Source organism: Lithobates pipiens, unplaced genomic scaffold (assembly GCF_037356315.1).
Source record: "Lithobates pipiens isolate NorthernLeopardFrog02 unplaced genomic scaffold, aLitPip1_a1.2 Scaffold_13, whole genome shotgun sequence".
NCBI lineage: Eukaryota > Metazoa > Chordata > Amphibia > Anura > Ranidae > Lithobates > Lithobates pipiens.
In genome coordinates this window covers 62,719,742-62,739,386 of record NW_027507718.1, presented here as the reverse complement: position 1 = coordinate 62,739,386, position 19,645 = coordinate 62,719,742, and the positions used below count along the sequence as shown (strand labels likewise).

General features: G+C 42.2%; 1 protein-coding gene across 1 annotated transcript in view; it reads left to right on the top strand.

Moving 5' to 3' along the window:
* Positions 1-19,645, top strand: part of IFT74 (intraflagellar transport 74) — a 176,534-nt gene that overhangs the window by 102,880 nt on the left and 54,009 nt on the right. The window contains exons 10-12 of the mRNA XM_077475147.1: positions 917-979; positions 11,063-11,206; positions 13,318-13,358. Coding sequence (XP_077331273.1) covers positions 917-979; positions 11,063-11,206; positions 13,318-13,358 — 248 coding nt within the window. The remainder of the gene's footprint in view (positions 1-916; positions 980-11,062; positions 11,207-13,317; positions 13,359-19,645) is intronic.

The window sequence follows — 19,645 nt, the reverse complement described above, 5'->3', positions numbered from 1 at the left end:
TTAAACGTTGCCTATGGAGATTTTTAAGGGTAAAAGTTTGTCGCCATTCCACGAGCGGGCGCAATTTTGAAGCATGACATGTTGGGTTTCAATTTACTCGTCATAACATTATCTTTCACAATATAAAAAAAATTGGGCTAACTTTACTGTTGTCTTATTTCTTAATTTAAAAAAAAGTGTGCTTGTTACGGTGTGACAGAAAGTATTATAACGACCGCCATTTTATTCTCTAGGGTGTTAGAAAAAAATGTATAATGTTTGGGGATTCTAAGTAATTTTCTAGCAAAAAAGCTGTTTTTAACTTAACAAATCTCAAAAAGAGGCTTGGCCCTTAAGTGGTTAACCATTTATTTACATCTAATGAAGTCATTCTAACCTTTCCATGTACAGTAGTTATCATTTCATTCAATATATCATTGGCCCATACATGAATGTGTATACAGTTATTCAGATGTGCTCAATTATTTTAAAACCTGGTGGAAGACAATTATAAGAAAAAAAAATCTAGCTTGGAGGTGGGCTTTAAACAATTGTTGTTAGATATAATCTTCCGCTTATTCAGTAAAGAAAAGACTAGAACTATTTAGTACTATTGCTCAGAATAAATATATCATTATAATCATGCAGTAGGCACAGCAATAGGTTTGTGGTGTTTAGAAATATATCTTGAATATTATTTTTGTATCAAAAGCTTACTGTAGAGTCTATTTACAGATTGAAGAAACAGATTCAGCAATATGTACTGTAGCCTAAAAGTAACCACAGATTTACAGTCCGCTATCTAGAAAATGCCATAGAAATCAATACCTGTTTGATCATATTGCTCATATTAGGGTAGTTTATCAACATTTTATAGTGGTAGAATGTTTTGTAGCTGATATACTTATGGAAAATCGGATTTGTTTGTACTCTGTAGGAGCTAGAGGTTCAACAGGAAGAACTTGATTCATTGACTGAAAAGGAGGCGGCTCTGGAGGCTGTAAGTATTGAATTAGAAGAAAATGCTCTTTGAAAGCAGATTTGTTTATTTACAGAGTTATAACCACCAGAGGGCACAACAGTACCCATTTGCACAACCACAAGACGTTCATATTACCATAAGAACAGAACTTGACAACATGGTGGCTGTGTTCATCAAAAAGATTCAGTGCATTCATTGAAACCAAACCTGTGCTTTTCAAAACTGATAATTTAGCCTTTAATTTATATATATATACTTTTTTTATATTTTACCCTATATTAAGGATGAGCTCCGGCGTGTTCGCATGCTCCATGTGCAGAGCCCACCAGGAAGTCAGCGCAGCGCTGCGCTAATCACAGGCAGTGAGACATTTCCCTGATGCGCGGCTGCAGAGATCGGGCAATGTCCCACTACCTGTGATTAGCACAGCACGTGGAGTATGCGAACACGCCGGAGCTCATCCTTACCATGTGTATATATATATATATATATATATATATATATATATATATATATATATATATATATATATATATATATATATATATATATATATATATATATATAGTCATAGAATTATGTTAAGATGAACAGTTACATTGTTCTGAAACCTGACAATATCTATTTGGAAATGAAGATCTGAAATGCATACTGGAAACACAGACTACCCTATCAAGGCTTTTGGATTTTAATTAAGTATCCCTGTGGTGCACCATGCCACCCCACTTTAAAATGGCCTTGGGACTTTGAACACTAAACACACTAGCTAGGTATTTCCATTCACCATCATTCTGCCTCTTTTTGTCTTGCGCATAAAGAGAACCTAAACATCAAAACTCACGCTGTCACCAGGGGATCCAGCTTGCATCCACAGTTAAACGCTGACGCCACAGCACTGCAATGCTCAACCTGTACACAATCCCTAAATAAGGGGTCCGCATGGCCATTTAACGATTACTGAGAGGTTTATTTAACAAATGTAACTGACAATAACAGTGGTGTTAAAACAAAATTGACATACAAAGCTCTGAAAGTCTCTAAAGAGCAAACTGTGTTTAGATTGCATTTGACAGGCGGTAAGGAGGTGTTGTATGGTCTCCTCACCACCTGCTTTCACCTCTCAATCACCGTGGTTGTGGGGCTTATGCAGATCAACCCCATGGTTTGCGCTAAAATGTGACAGTGGATATTATTCCTACCACGGCACATGTACGCCCCCGACCACTGCCTCTGTAACCAAAGGGGAGTAATTGGGGGGGGGGGGGTAAAAATGTAGCTCAACCATTTGGTTTTAAAGCTCCTCAACTGCTAGAGTGAATGAGCCCTTGGTCATAATGCCTTTTCTCAAAGTGTGAAATGTGTCAGGATGTTCCAACACCACACTTATTGCATTAGTTCCCCCTTAGTATATACTGGGGAGTTGTTCAGAATCATAAGACATGAGGCTGGAGCCCCATTGAGCAGCACATTCCCTGGGAGGTCCCTTTCTTCTCTCCCTGTCCCTGCCCCCCCCCCCCCGTGGGGGATGCTGCATGACTGGGCTGTTGAGCGGTGTGCTCTGGGGGGGCCCTGATCCTTGATTTGGGGCTGCACTGGCTGTCTGTGTCCCTGGGCTGTATTTTGTCTCTCTGCTGGTGTCTGTGGGTTCTGCATGTGCTGCGGCCATAGCGCTGACTGGTGCCATTATCTGTGTACATTCTCTGTGTACAGTTGTTCGTCTGCCATTTTCTGTTAGTCTCTGTGAGAACCATGGTCAGTGGCCATTTTCTTGAAGTTCGGCGGCCATTTTCCCTGTGATTTTTCTCTATACAGGGCGCCCATTGGCCATTTTCTTGTAGCCTCAGCGCGTTTTTTCTCCACAGCGCTGGTTCCTGTTCCTCAGAACAGCACGTTTTTTTTTGTCCTGGACACCTGGGAGCTGATACTAGACACAGGCATCTGTAACAGCACGGCGCAGAGTTTAGTCAGGGTGTTGAGTCCTGCGGTGGGGGCCCCTCAGTCTGCAGCAGCTAGAAGGGTGGGATTGAGCACCTTGTCCTAAGTCCCCAAGGGTGGGTCAACATGGTGTCAGAAACTGGTGTTTCTTCCCCAGACCTCCCTGCAATTGCAACCGGCTCGTCTGCAAACAGTGCAGTGCCTTTGGACGATTTGTCGGCAGTCCTTGAAACGTTCGTTGCCAGAGTGGAGGCGGTGTGCGGGCACAAAGGCGGTAAAAAGCGGCCCCTGCCACCCCCGTCCTCCGGGGAGAGTTCTGATGTGTTTCCATATCTGACTTATTTTGATAAGTATATATACAAGGAATGGGGAAGTCTGCAACAGACCTTTTCGATCCCCAAAAAAATTACGGTGCGCTACCCCTTTGAGGAGAGCCTTCTTAAAAAATGGTCGGCTCCCCAGGTCGTGGACCTCCCAGTATCCAGGTTAAATAAAGTAACCACGATCCCGGTAGAAGGGACTCCTGCATTTAAGGACCCTAACGACAGAAAGGCTGAGGCAGTGGCCCGGTCCATGTTTACGGTAGTGGGGTCAGCGGTACTGGCCACAGCACTGGTGTCACAGACACTTACTGAATGGTCAAAACAATTGCACCGTGAATTGGAGAAGCAGCAGTCCCCCCCTGTCTGCGTGGAACTAGCAGACCAGTTCGTGCACGACCTTAAGTATGTCTGTGACGTGGCCCTGGATATGCTTCCCTTGCTCTCCAGAACATCAGTATCGTCAGTGGTGCTGCCGCGCCTGTTCTGGCTGAAATGCTGGTCTGCGGACCAGGCATCTAAAAAAGCCTTGACAGATTTACCCTTCCTTGGTGAGCGGCTATTTGGAGCCTAGCTGGATGACATTATTAAGAATGTCACAGGTGGGAAGAGCACTTTGCTCCTACAGTCCAGGAAGGTTAAGGAGCCATGCCGCAGGCAAGGACCCTCATTTTCCGCTCAAAAGAGGCTTTTTCGTCCACCCGGGACTTCAGCAAATTGCTCCCAGTCCGACAGGGCGACTACTGAGGGACAGAAGTATCCCTGGACTCACAAGCCAGCAATCAAAAGTGCTACCGCATGAAGGTTTACCCCCGCCCATCACACGGGTGGGGGAGTTGCCTTCGGGAGTTTGCAACCCCCTCTCGGCTGTCTGACTAATGGGTCTGCAAACTGATTTCATTGGGTTACAAGATAGAGTTACTCCTGGCTCGCCGGGAGGCCCTGTTTGGGGCAGTAAGGGACCTGCTCAGCCACGAGGTGATAGTGCCTGTTCCAGAAAAAAAGGTTTCAGGGATTCTATTCCAATCTGTTTGTAGTCCCCAAAAAAGGAAGGGGTGCGTCCAATCTTGGACCTAAAAGCCCTCAATTGCTTTGTGAAAGTACAGAGGTTCAGAATGGAATCAGTTCACTCCGTAGTCGCACTCCATCAGGGGGACTCCCTGGCATCTCTGGATATCCAGGACACGTACCTGCACATACCCATATGGCTCAGGCATCAGAGATTTCTGCAATTTGCAGTAGGGGAAGACCACTACCAGTTTGTGGCTTGGCTTGTCCTCAGCACCCGAGTCTTTACCAAGATATTGGCTCCAATTTTGGCGTTGTTGCGACAACGTGGGATTGCAATCGTGGGTTACCTAGACGATCTCCTTCTGAGAGCAGCTTCCGCCTCAGAATTAAGGGAGGTTGTGGTGATCACCATGCAAACCCTGAAGGAATTTGGATGGGTGTTGAACCTCAAAAAGTCTGTACTTGTGCCGACTCAACACCTGGAGTACCTAGGCTTACTACTGGACTCCGTGGAAGCAAGAGTGTTTCTCCCTTCAGACAAACTGCAGACTCCCAGAGCCGCGGTGAAGCTGTTGATGAACCGTGGTCATCGCTGTGCTTCTGCATGCGAGTCCTGGGCCTCGTGGTGGCCTCTTTCAAGGCGGTACCGTACGCCCAATTTCACACCCAGAGTCTTGCAGAAGGTGATATTGGCAAAATGATACAAATCTCTGTTATCTCTGGATCGGCAGATTCAGGTGAGCCAGTTAGTCAGGGTCTCTCTTCTCTGGTGGCTGAGATCTCCGGCCCTTCGGTCCGGGAAATCGTTCCTACCCCTTCATTGGACAGTGATCACAACGGATGCCAGCCTGACCGGCTGAGGTGTAGTACTGGGAGTACAATCGACCTAGGGCCTCTGGTCGAGGGAGGAATCCCAGTTGCCGATTAATGTGCTTGAACATCCAGCGATTAGGCTATGCCTCTCCACATGGTCGATGAGGCTACAAGGACGTCCGACCAGGATCCAGTCAGACAACGCCACAGCAGTGGCATATGTCAACCATCAAGGAGGAACAAGAAGCTCGGCTGCAGCACGGGAGGTCACTCACATCCTTCGGTGGGCAGAGCAACAAGCACCGGCCCTGTCGACCATATACATGCTGGGAGGAGAAAGCTGCAGGCGGACTATCTAAGTCACCAGATGCTGAACCCAAGAGAGTGGTCACTGCATCAGGAGGTGTTCAGGCTTCTTTGCCTGCAGTGGAGCACACCAGATGGGGATCTCCTGGCCTCTCAGCTCAATCGGAAGGTGCAGAGGTTCGTGTCCAGGACACGAGATCCCTGGGCAGACGCGCCAGACGCATTGCTGGCTCCATGGGAGCAGTACCGGAGTGGAGGTCGAGGGGATTCCAGTGATACTGATTGCCCTAGATTGGCCTCGGCATCCTTGGTACACCGACCTGGTAGGCCTGGTGGCGGATGCCCCTTGGTGATTACGATGCGAGAAGACCTTCTGTCACAAGGTCCGATACTCCATCCTACTTTACCGTCGCTGGTATTTAACAGCATGGCTGTTGAAAGCCAGGTGCTAACAAACCGAGGTCTGTCTGACTCAGTGATTTCCACTATGTTAAGGGCACGAAAATTCTCTTCTCGGAAGATATACCATCGTATGTGGAAGGCTTATATCTCCAGGTGTGAGGAGATGGGGTGGCATCCACACACCTACTCGGTGTCCAGGGTCCTGCTGTTCTTACAGTGTGGGGTAGACCAGAAGTTGGTCTTAAGCACCATCAAGGGACAGATATCAGCCTTGGCTGTCTATTTCCAATGGCCCCTGGCATCTCACTCTTTAGTGAGCAGCTTTGTGCAAGGGGTCCGTGGGATCTGAACCTGATGCTATCGACGTTTCAGAAACCGCTGTTTGAGAACATCAAGGAAATTCCTTTGTTGATGCTCTCTCAGAAAGTGGTCTTTCTAGTGGCCATTACATCTGCTAGGAGGGTTTCTGAACTGGTGGCCTTGTCTTGCAAGTCGCCCTATCTAGTTATCCACAAGGATAAGGCGGTGTTGAGTCCGCAAACTTTTTTCTGCCGAAGGTGGTTTCGACTTTTCACCTCAATGAAGACATTGTGTTACCATCTCTGTGTCCAAAACCGACACACCCTAAGGATGGGGCCCTCCATTCCCTGGACGTGGTCTGGGCTCTAAGGGTATATCTGTCTGCCACGGCTCCCTTCCGGAAGTCAGACTCTCTGTTCGTTTCGGTAGCTGGTCCAAAAAAAGGACTGGCGGTCTCATCGTCCACCATTTCCAGGTGGATCAGACAGATCGTGGTCCAGGTTTACACCTTGAAGGGGCAGGTGCTCCCCTTTCCTGTAACAGCCCATTCCACCAGGGAAATTGGGACCTCTTGGGCTTTACGACATCAAGCGTCAGTCGCTCAGGTGTGTAAGGCGGCAACTTGGTCATCCGTTCACACTTTTACAAAGTTCTACAAAGTTGATGTAAGCGCATCTTCTGATGCCTGCTTTGGCCGCAAAGTTTTGCAGGCGACCGTGTAATGTTGGAATTTTACACTCTTTCTTCTTGTTAAGATAAAGTTACCTCTTGATTGTTAATGCACTCTGCTGCATATGTTGACCGCAAGTTCTGATGCAGATGATTCAGATGGTGACTCCCCCGTTAGGGAGCACCTCTAGTTGTGGAGGAAGTTATGTTGCTGTTCCCACCCCTCTTTATGACACTGCTTGGGGACATCCCTACAGTCAAAATAAATAGAGCTGTGTCCGTAAATGAACAAAAGAGAAAATGGGATTTTTATACTCACCATAAAATCCTTTTCTCTGAAGTTCACTGACCCATCATTTGCACCCTCCCCTCCTATTGGTTTACGTTATACTGCTTGTTGATGTACTGAGCTGCTGGAAGGAGGCTGGGGGGTTATTACCAGAGGGAATGCCCCCTGGGGGAACTGTACAGTTCTGTTGTTTTTCACATGTATTACATGTTCTGCCTAGTCCTCTACTGAAGGTGGCGTAATAACCCTACAGTCAAGATTAATGGAGCTGTGTCCGTCAATGAACTTCAGAAAAAAGGATTTTACGTTGAGTACAAAAATCCGATTATATCTTTTCATGTGACAACACTGAAGAAATTACACTTTGCTACAATGTAAAGTAGTGAGTGCACAGCTTTTATAACAGTGTAAATTTGCTGTCCCCTCAAAATAACTCAACACACAGCCAATAATGTCTAAACCGCTGGCAAAAGTGAGTACACCCCTAAGTGGAAATGCCCAAATTGGGTCCAAAATGTCATTATTTTGTGTGGCCACCATTCTTTTCCAACACTGCCATAACCCATTTGGGCATGGAGTTCACCAGCGCTTCACAGGTTGCCTCTGGACTCATCTTCCACTCCTCCATGACAACATCACGGAGCTGGTGGATGTTAGAGACCTTGCGCTCCTCCACCTTCCGTTTGAGGATGCCCTACAGATGCTCAATAGGGTTTAAGTCTGGAGACATGCTTGGTCAGTCCATCCCCATCCCAGTATTTGTGCAGCGGTCTTTCAAATGCAACTTTTGGGGAAAAAAGACACTTACATTCTTTTAAACCCCTTTCACACTGGAGGCGTTTTTTCAGGTGCTAAAGGGATAAACATAGCGGCTGTAAAACGCCTGAGAAATTACTCCCCCGCAGGCCCAGTGTGAAAGCCGAATGCGGTGGTGTGCTTGCAGGATGTTAGAAAAAGTCCTGCAAGCAGCATCTTTGGAGTGGTGTATACACTGCTCCTCCACCGCCCCTGCCCCGTGAAATCATTGGTAAAGCGTTACCCCTAAACAATGCGAGTGTGAAAGGACTCTTTAAAAAAAAAAAAAAAAAAAGGAAAGTTAGCCCACTTTTTTTGTATAATGTGAAAGATGATGTTACACTGAGTAAATAGATGCCTAATATGTCATGCTTTGAAATTGCGCACACTCATGGAATGGCGACAAACTACAATACTTAAAAATCACCATAGGCGACGATTTAAAAATTTCTACAGGTTATCAGTTTGACAGCTCTGACAATCGCACCGATACCTCACATGTGTGGTTTGAACACCGTTTACATTTGTGGGCGTGACTTGCGTATGAGGGACAGGGCGCTTTCATTTGATTTTTCTTTTTTACACAGTCTCTTTATAAAAAAAAATCAGATCATTTTTATTGTCTCAAGGAATGTAAACATCCCTTGTATGCATTTTAGAATACTAAGGGTTTCTTAAAATCGGCTCCATTGGCAGCCGAGTAACCCGGATGTCATGACATTGCTTCCGTGTTAATAGGTCGGAAACCCAACAGAAGCAGATTCTGTCTTCATTCGGGTCTTCGCTCAGCCGACGGATGTGTCTGCTGGTCGCTCGGGCCTCCCAGTGGGACAGGAGAGCCCGGGCGTCCCATCCCCTCCCGCTCCTTAGGATAACAGCCGAGCAGCTTTTAGCTGCATTAGTTGTTATCACTAAAAAGCCAACCGCTGTCTGGTTGCTCCACGCCTCAGCATGATTGGGCATGCTGAAGTCATGTGGTAACTTTCCTGGGTTTTGACTGGATGTTAGTGATCATGGGGCATATTCCACAAGACAGCAGAAGTTCAGTGTAAGAAATATCGATGCCTGGCCAAGGGATGTGTAGAGGTGGGCAAGGGGTCTACTGACATCACGACTCCGTCCACCGAGCCCCAGACAACAGACCTGTCCACAGAATCTGGAGTATTGCAAAGCTCCAAACCGCTAAAGGGGAGATACAGTATTTGACATGTAAGGATACATGCAGAAGGCATATATATCCTTATAGATAAGCACTATGAAAGTAATTTAGAAATGATGAGAGTGGGTTTACATCCACTTTAAGTGAAATGTTTATTTGTTAGAACGTTGTTATGTGTGCACAAAGAGCAAGAAGTATTGTTAAAAAATGTATACGAAAACTCATTTAAAGCCATTGTAGGTACTTCCAGGTTTCTATGTTTCTTTTTCGGCTTTCTTGCTGAGAAAAGAAATCAATATTTATGAAACCCAAAGTGCTCAGGTATGCTGCCTGATTGAGAGCTTGGCTTTGCCCTCTCCCATTTACTGTTGACCCATTAGCTTAATTGGTGGCTGTACGGGCCACCAATAATTTGCGTTTTGTCACTCTGAACAGACAATCTTAGCACCAGGAGGTGCCTGCTGGGGTGTACTAATGGAGCTTTACCAGCTTTTATCTGACTTCAGGTATGCTGTAATTATTTAGCTTTTCAGCTTTTGAATTTTTGGAAGGTTGCTTTAAAAAGAGATTTTGGCAACTGCATTTTTGTAAAGTTTACAGGATCCTTTCCATTTGTATTATGGTAACTGCATATAAAACAGTTCAAAATGCAACAAATGAAAAAGGTGTGAATTGGCCCTTCAAGGAAACATTAAATGGAAACCAACAATTTAGCTTGATTTAACTTGATTTAGCCTACTTAACTTTTGTAAAGTCATTATAACAAGTGAAACATTATGTTATTTGTAGATAACCTGGTACAGCCCATCTCATTCAGTGAGTCATCTTGGCATGCCAAGCTGGTAACTCTGTTCACATCCTGCAAATATCCTTTGCTGTTTATGTGATGTGTGCTTTCTCCCACTTCTCCACCACTGGGCTGTAGTGATGAGTGTAAAGCCTCAAAAACCTTTAGAATGCGCAAAAGGGAGGAATTTCTGTTCAGTCTACACAAATACAACTGTTGCAAACTATGTCTGGACCAGACAGTGACAGTAGCAGTCTTGACCTGTTCTAATGTAACTTTTAAACAGATTTATCGTTTTTTTTTTGTATTATATCATAATGCAGGGCCTGCTGTACCTGGTAGCGTGGAAGGGAATATTAGTCATAATATTACTGCAAAGAATTGGAAATATTTTAGTTGGTGAAACAGTTCACACATTTGTATTTTGGATGTGTGTTCAGCAATTTAGTGCAATTCAGTTTAGTCTCGTTTTTTTCTTTTTCTATTTTTTAAAATCTTACTGCATGTCTGTTGTGCTGATATCCAATGCCTGGAAAGCTTTTAAAGCTGGAGGCCAGAAAATTAGAGTGATGATCAACAGAAATGTTTAGATGATGCTTTCTAGATCAAATACCATTGTGGTCATTGCCTGGGACTGGTGGTGATTTATAATGCTACTCATTTCTTGTATTAAGGCGATATGCATTCCCTAACTTCAGTGAATTTAATGTATTGGTCACTAGCTGTAGTGGTTTGACTGCAGTTGTGGTCTACCCTTGGGGTTGCAGTTCATCATTTCTTGCACCCAGTGGTTGTAAGTCTGTATAACCAGTAGTGGTCAATCCCTGTGTCCAGTGGCGGTCACTTCCTATCTTCATTGGTAACCTGTCTCAATGTCCAGCATTGGTAGCCAGTTTCTATCTCCAATTTATTGATGGTGACTGTCTTTATCAGTTTTTACATGTGTTGGTCACTAAATGAGTGTCTAGGGTGAACACAAGATGCAGAGGGTAGCTTTATCCTGCTCTTGTCACATAAAAGATTAAGTTCCCCCCTAAACAAAAACCGGGGGCTCTGACCAGTATACTATTCTATCATATGTTAACAATGCTCTCTATATGGAATCATTTAATGCTGTCAAGCCCACTAATTATTTATATGTTCAGCTAATTTGTATACAAATTTCTGAGATGCTGTGGTTTGTAATAACACATCACTGAAGCCATCGCGTTTCCTTCCTTTTATGTTTCCTTTCATTTTTATCTTTATCAATTGTCATTGTCACCTGCAATTATTTAAGTTAAAGACACAGCAAAATGCTATCTCTTTTCTCTAGGAAATTGCACATTCCCATATTAAACAGGAGGCGGTACAGCTTTATGAAAAGCTGCACAATTTGGAGGCTCGTCGGGACCAAGCCATTGCAGAAGACAAAGGCATGGGAACTCCGCAAGAAGAGAGGGAGAAGTTACTTAAACAGGTATTCCAAAGAAACCTTTTGTAACTAGTTTCATGTAACCAAGTCACAAAACACAATTTTATGAAACGCTGCCAAGATTAATAATGCCGACATGGAGCTCTGAACTGAAGTGACATTTTTATTAAGCATCAAGCAACCGTTTTATTAGGTTATGGTTCAGAACATCAAAATGTATGGTTTGAGTTTGTAGGAAAGCTCCTGTTGATAATATATCATTACAAATGGTTCCCATTAAAGGTGCATTCATACTCTATTGTTTTACTTCTTTCTCTGTCAGATACAATGATAAATAAATGTTCATTTGTACTGTAAAGGGTTTGCTGCTTGAGACCAACAAGTATTAGGCCTCATGCACACTGGGTGTTTTTGCAGCTGCTTCTATGGGCATCAGGCATTTTTTTTCCAAGAGTAATATATTTAAAATAAATCCTGCGCTTATCCAAACAATTTTCAATTAAATTAATCAATCAACCATTAAACAAATCAACTGTGACTGGAAACTATAAGAAAAGCTGCAACCTAACAAGTTCAAACACAAGACCCACCTAAACAATAAAATAAGAAAATTGGTTCACTAATCGCATAGTCAAAAACTTAATTTAACATAAATAATAAGCTAATGTTACAAATTCAAATAAATAACTTTGATAATAATCTTTTAATAAAACAAAGTGTCCTTTTTCAAAAAAAAAGTTCATAAGTGACATTTCTTAAGTGAATTTTTGAAAATGAATATCCGATCCGGTAACAGGATTCCACTGTGTACAGTGCCTTGCGAAAGTATTCGGCCCCCTTGAACTTTTCAACCTTTTGCCACATTTCAGGCTTCAAACATAAAGATATAAAATTAAATTTTTTTGTGAAGAATCACCAACAAGTGGGACACAATTGTGAAGTGGAACGAAATCTATAGGATATTTTAAACTTTTTTAGCAAATAAAAAAACTGAAAAGTGGTGCGTGCAAAATTATTCGGCCCCTTTACTTTCAGTGCAGCCAACTCACTCCAGAAGTTCAGCGAGGATCTCTGAATGATCCAATATATAAAAAATATATGTAGCGCTACCCCCTTTTTAAATATTAAAACGCCTATTAAGTGTAAATAAATAAACTAACTATAATCAATAATTAATACTGTGCAAATATAGCAAGATACTGTGCTTTCATACACATGCAAAACACAATTGTGTGCAAAAAAGTGCAAAATCACCTATATCCAACGTGATACATACAAATAGTAGGAAATGTGCAAATATCGCAAAACACTATGTGACTAAATCACAATAAAATTCCAAAAAATATTGTTAATAACATTAAATAAAAAATTGATAAAAAGAGTCCATAAAGAAATACAAAAATTCAAACAAATGTTCCGGTGCTATTCAGTAGCTCAAACATCCAAACGTGGTAATGTGTGTAAAAAACTCTGCCGTGTAGACACCAATGCAAACGTGCTTCACAAAATTAGAAAAGGCGATCCACCTTCAGTGCTCCACCAGTGCACCCCCCCCGTTTCCCCTAGCCTCTCACCTCAATATAAGACCCCTCAGGGTCAAACATACTTGTGGGGGAAAATGCAGATCTGGCTCCTTTTGGTGATTCGTATAGCTTCACATGTATGCTCCAATATCACCGATCATAAGGAAAAGAGAGGGGACTCTCATGTGCAGTAACGTACATTTATTATAAAACGACATAAAATATCCAATTACATAAAATATTGAATCTCGCGCTTGTGAACAAAAGGAACTTCCAGTCTCGGCCGTGACCGGAAGTAACAAACGTGACACCTGGCTCCTCCTTGACGCGTTGCTTTTTCAAAGGGTCCCGGAAGTTCCTTTTGTTGGTGTCTACACGGCAGAGTTTTTTAGTTTAAAAAGAACTAATGGTCTGTACATGTTTTAGTTTGCCAAGTCCATTAGCTAATATACAAATTCCTGCAGCAATTTTATTTGACTATAAAATACATCTAAAATGTGTTGTGCTGGAAGCTCTTCAAAATCTAAATGCAAAATAATAATTGCATTGTTTAAGTTGCTATTGTCTTATGTAAATACATTAATACAAAAAGTACAAATTGTAATTTTAGTTGAATTAAATTGTTTTTCATAGGTCAAAGAAGACAATCAGGAGATGGCGAGCATGGAGCGGCAGTAAGTGTTTTTTTTTTATACTTTTGCATCTGCAAGTTGATATAAGATATTGTAATTTTAGCAGTTTCCAGACTGTGATATTATTTTAATTGCCAGCTCTAGCCATGTGTAAATAAATTTGCTATATTATAGGCAGTTCTGGTTCGTGAACTGCATGTAGGCAAGCTGCTCTTAAAGATGTGCTGTCAAATTCCAATTACCTCATGTTGTAAAACCACAGGGTGCTGCTGTTCCTGAACATAGAATGATTCAGCACAACGTTTTATTTATGTCTGAACATAAAAATGTATTTAGAGTCTGTATACATCTCATCTCACCTCTGATGTAGTTTTGCTTTTGGAGATAAAAAAGAGATTGAAGCTTGAAGTGAGATCATTGATCTCTCCGGAGCTCATAATATTTGCGCCCATCTCTCTGCAGTCTCCGAGTGCAGTAACAGAACCGAAGGAAACTAAAACTTACACCTGCATGCAAAGATGTTTACAGAGTCTTGGTATGAAATAAATATTACAGTAAAAAGCAAACCTACTTCGAAGGAAGGAACTCTAATGTAAAATGAAGTCCGAGTGTGTGAGTAAATAAAAGTACTCTACAGGAGAACTGGAAATATTGTCAACATTGTAGCAATGTAAAAATAATATGAATATAGGTGTGGGTGGCGCTGCCCATCACCTGAAGAGTGCTCCTCCGCAATGGGTCACTCTTCCAAGGTGAGTATGCAGTAAATAGGTGAAAAAACACTGCCGTCACCTGAAGGGTAATCCTCCACAGTGAATCACTCTTTTAAGAATGAGTAGTGAGTGCTAAATAGTGTGGTTAATCACAAATGGAATACATATCATAATGGGTGTCCTCACTCTGTGCTTGAGACGAGTTTATACAATTAAAGCACTATTAGTTGTGCTAGTTGCAAACTGGTGTATCAGCCTGCAGTATTACCGTGAAGGTGCTTAGTGTGATAGTGAGTGTTCTCACCCAATCAGCAATTATAACCAGATTTCATCCTAAACAATTCATCCCAACAACTATATCATAAAAGTGCAGAATGAACTATTTGTATCCAAATCATTAGTGTCCAAAAATGAGTGCATTAACACATTCTATTAAAAGGATTTTTTCCATAAAAAAAGATGTGTAAAAAAATGAGTGGTTAATAACTGATTTTAAGTTCAGTCTTTAGTATCGCAAAAATGGCAAGGTTTCAAGTGTCTTGTGCTTATCCAAAAGTGACTCATGCCTTTGTAACAATTTCGGAGACTTCCATGCTCCTCTTCAGTTCCCCACTCACCAGATCAGTTCCCCACTCACCAGATCAGTTCCCCACTCACCAGATTCCTGCACCCTTGCAGGGGTAAATCACATACAGTGAGTGTAGTGGCAGTCCTTAGGGCATTCAACTCCTCCTTAGCTCAGCACGTGATGGGGGGCTATCCAGATCCTTGTGCCCCTCTAGGGGTAAGATGTTCCTCATAGATTAAGTTGCAGTAGTTACCTCCGTTATCCATGGGTTATCCTCATGGACAAAAGAAATGGGTACTCGTAGTGTAAATCTGGGTGATTTTATTAAAAATTTAAGTTTAAAAACACCACTTGACACAGTCGGGTTTGTGAGCTAGCATAGCTTGCTTGCAGTACAGGAGCTTCGAAACCTGCGTGCGTTCCATTGAACGGAGCTCCGCAACCGGAAATGACTTGAGAGTGTACCAAGCTCCGCCTTACATCATAGGACATCGTCTGAGGCTGTGCCATCTTAGTGCACCTCACGCCTGTTATAGTGAGCGGTCCTGCAGGGTTCACCCCCCCGTAGGCAGATTCACAAATTTGGATATTTAGTTGCCATGTGTGTATTATGCACACCTGTGTCTGTTTATCATTCACATCCTATACATAGCCTTATAGATCCCGGAGAGGACCGTTTTGTCACATCTCCTCAAATAGTCCACTCTCCGTAGGGATCTGTGTATGCTCGAGCCTTATGCCCCCGGTGGTCAGATTTAGTATTTACACCCTGCAATTTCGCTCTCCATTACAATACAGATATTAATAAGTAAACCTAAAAACCTTCTAAAAATTCTAAATCACTCTAAAATCACAATGTACCCAAATCAAAAGGAAAGAGTAATATTACCGATGATACCGTTGTTATAATTCTATATGCATTAGCCTTACCAGACAGCTGAGTGGTACATATACTGCATTTATTATTACCACACAGACATTGTCAGGCAAGGCCAGCAGTATTCTAATGACCTACATAGAGGGAAATATACAACTCCTTCAGAGGAAAGAGATGTGTGTGTATATGCATGTATCTCATTGATTGATGCTTCTATTCTTATTATTATATATACCACACACCTAGTAATATTGTGCATGTTTTACATATAAGTACCCGACAACCAGTCCCCCTACATGTGTTGTGACTAGATGTCCTAATCTAATCCTCCTCATGCACATCTATTTATCATTTGTAGAGTATGATACATGGTTATATAACATAGGCTTTGTCATATCTATTTAGTATTTCCTATGAAGCAAAAAATAATAATAATAAGCTGTATTTAGGGACTGTAGTAGGATTCATATTTTAGGGCCCCCAGGCGCCAAAGACCCCAATCTATATATCCACTTAGTCTCATTCTGTGAAACCAAGATTTTCTTATTGCCCCCTCTCCAGTGGTCCTTGATTTGATCTATTCCATAGAATATTAATCCTTGTGGGGTCCCTTTGATGTTCTTCTTTGAAATGTCTGGAAAGGCTGTGTTTTGGGAAACCCTTTCTTATGTTGTTAATGTGTTCCCTAATTCTCACATGGGAGCCGAGTAGTCCTACCTACATATTGAAGGTGACACGGACATTGGATGCCATAGGTAACATGGGTGCTGTTGCATGTAATCAGCTCCCTAATATGGTATTCCTTATTGAAAACCCTAGATTTAAATGACTGTCTTTTCCGTGGTTGCTTCTTGCTCACTCCACATGGAAGGCATTTTTGGCATCTATAGAATCCCTTCATTTCTGAGCATATTTTGACAGGTTGTGGGGGGGTTGATCACATTATAAACTAGATGGTTTCTTAAGCCGCGTACACACGGGCGGACTGTCCGTCAGACAATCCGACAGACAGTCCGTCCTACTTTTGAATGAACGGACTTGACCACACACGATGAACAGACAGTCCGTTGAAAGCTTGCGCGATGACGTGTACAGCACGTACGACGGGACTAGAAATACGACGTCCAATACACTGCAATGCAACCTTTGGCCGTGTAAATCCTTTCTGAGCATGCGCCATACTTAGTCCGTCCAACTTGCCTACTCACGAGCGGACTGTCCGCTGAAACCAAAGTTGGACGGACAATATTACGGAAATTCCGAAATACTTAGTCTGCCAGACTGTCCGCTGAAAAAGTCTGCTGAAGCCCACACACGAGCGGACTGTCCGCTGAAATGTGTTTCAGCGGACTAAGTTGGACAGACAGTCCGCCCGTGTGTACGCGGCCTAAGAGTGGGAGCTCTTCTATACATAAACCTTGGTTTCTTTGGTAGAATTTTGGACAGAACCCTGTCTTCTTTCAGGATAGGCCAGTATTTTCTAATGATGTGTTCTATAGCTTGGTATTGTGTATTAAACCCAGTGATATAAGCCACATCGATATAGTTTTCTACTTTTTTGTCTTTTTTTGAATAGTAGTGCACCTTTAGCCACTTTCTTTATTTCAGTTTAACTAGGTTCTTTTCTTGATAGCCTTTTTCCTGAAATATTTTAATGAGAATGCTGGTTTGTGTTTCAAAGTCTTCCACCGTTGGACAGTTCCTTCAGAGTCTCAACAGTTGGCCTTTGGGGATGTTAACCTTCCACTTGGAGTGGTGGCAACTTGAAGATGGTATATATCCATTACGGTTTGTTTTGAAAAAGGTCTTCGTATACAATTCATCCCCCTTTTTAAATATCTGTAAGTCTAAATAATCAATCTGCTGGTAGTCCCATTTCCCAGTGAAAGAGATCCCATACTTGTTATGGTTAATTCCCCTGAGAAACTCTTCAAAGACCCCACTGTACCTTCCCATAAGATAATTAGATTGTCTGTGTCTTCGATACAATTTTATTTGGGTTATTTTCCTGTCATAGATGTATTTTTCTTCCCACATATTCATAAAAAGGTTAGCTACACTGGGGGCATAACATGCCCTTTAGTCTGAACGTAATGATTTCTCCTATACCAGAAATAGTTACTTTCCATGGCTAATTGGAGACCTTCAAGGCTGAAACCTATTTGTTCTTGTCTCAGTTTTGTGTTTTCAAGTAATGCCTTCTCTACTCCTTCTAAGCCATCTTTCTGTACAATGCTGGTAAATAATAAGCTGACGTCTATTGTGACAAGTAAGCAGTTCTCAGCACCCTTAACCACTTATTGACCGCCCACCGCAGTTTTGCGCCAGCTGTTTGAAGGAGGATATCTTTGTTATGGCAGCAGCTAGCTGGGGCCATAACAGTACAGTGGTGTAGTGGTTAGCACTCTCACCTAGCAGTAAAAAGGGTTGCTGGTTCGAATCTCAATCACGACACTACCTGCCTGGAGTTTGCATGTCCTCCCTGTGCCTGCCTGGGTTTCCTCCCACACTCCAAAGACCTGCTGGTAGGTTAATTGGCTTCTGTCCAAAATTGGCCCTAGTATATGAATATGGACCTTGGATCGTGGGCTCCTGAAGGGTAGGGACCGATGTGAGTGTGCAATGTACAGGGATAGAGACAATTGTAGACACTCACTCAGGTTGAACTGGATGGACTGGTGTCTTTATTCAACCTTACTAACTATGTAACCTCGGTATCCTCCTCTTCAGCGGGTGGTCCGCTACAAGACTAAAGAGGTCTCTGCGGTGATTTCGCCGCAAGATCACTTTTATCGGTGGCAGGAGAGGGCCCCCCCTCCCCGCGCGTTCCAGTGCCCTCCTCCGCTTACTGGAACCGTCAGCAGCGGCAGAGGCCATCACACCTGTTCTCCTGTTAGGTATGGAGACGAGTGAGGGGAAGTGACGTCAAAACGCCACTTCCCCCCAAAGCTCTTAAGGGGCCATTTTTTTTAAAAGATTTTTTTTAATGACAAATATTTATTTTTTTATTGCATTTTAGTGTAAATACAGTATGAGATCTGAGTTCTTTTTGACCCCAGATCTCTTATTTAAAAGGGCCTGTCCTGATTTTTTTTTCTATTACAAGGGATGTTTACATTCCTTGTAATAGAAATAAAAGTGAAATTTTTTTTTTTTTTATAAAAGGTAAAATAAATAAGAATATATTTTTTTTTTTAAACGACGAGCTGGCGTGCAGAAGCAAACACATATGTGAATATCGCCCGCATATGAAAATGGTGTTCAAACCACACATGTGAGGTATCTCTGCGTTCAGTAGAGCGAAGGAAATAATTCTAGCCCTAGACCTCCTCTGTAACTCAAAACATGCAACTTGGGGAATTTTTGTTAACATTTTTAAGGGTAAAAGTTTGTCACCATTCCAGGAGCGGGCGCAATTTTGAAGCGTGACATGTTGGGTATCAATTTACTCAGCGTAACATTATCTTTCACAATATAAAAAAATTGGGCTAACTTTACTGTTTTATTTTCTAATTCAAAAAAGTGTATTTTTTCCAAAAAAAGTGCGCTTGTAAGACCACTGCGCAAATACGGTGTAACAAAAAGTATTGCAACAACCTCCATTTTATTCTCTAGGGTGTTAGAAAAAAATTTATAATGTTTGGGGTTCTAAGTAATTTTTTAGCAAAAAAAAAAAAATGTTTTTAACATGTAAACAACAAATCTCAGAAAGAGGCTCAGTCCTTAAGTGGTTAATATTTTGTAATTCCAATATTAATTGTGCGCTGTCTCTGAGGGACGATTTCCCTTTTTTGTACCAATGGTTTTAGGAATTGATCAAGGTATTCCCCTAACCGGGAAAATAGTGAGTTAATTCTGCTGATGATCGGCTTTCCTGGTGGCTTGTCTACCCTCTTATGAATTTTCGGCACATAATATATTACGGGGGTCTTTGTGGATTCTGATAGTTGTCGGCTTGTTTCTTGCTTAGTATTCCCTTATCCTTCCCTATTTTTATAAGTGCTTTCAACTTCTTCTAGCGTAATTTAGGGTTCCCTTTTGTTTTTTTATATGGGTTCTCCACGTTGAGTAGATTCTCCATTTCTTTTTCATAGTCTTTTTTATTTTATTTATTTAATATGACTAGTCCCCCACCCTTGTTGGCCGGGCGTATCACCACTTCCTTCTTTTT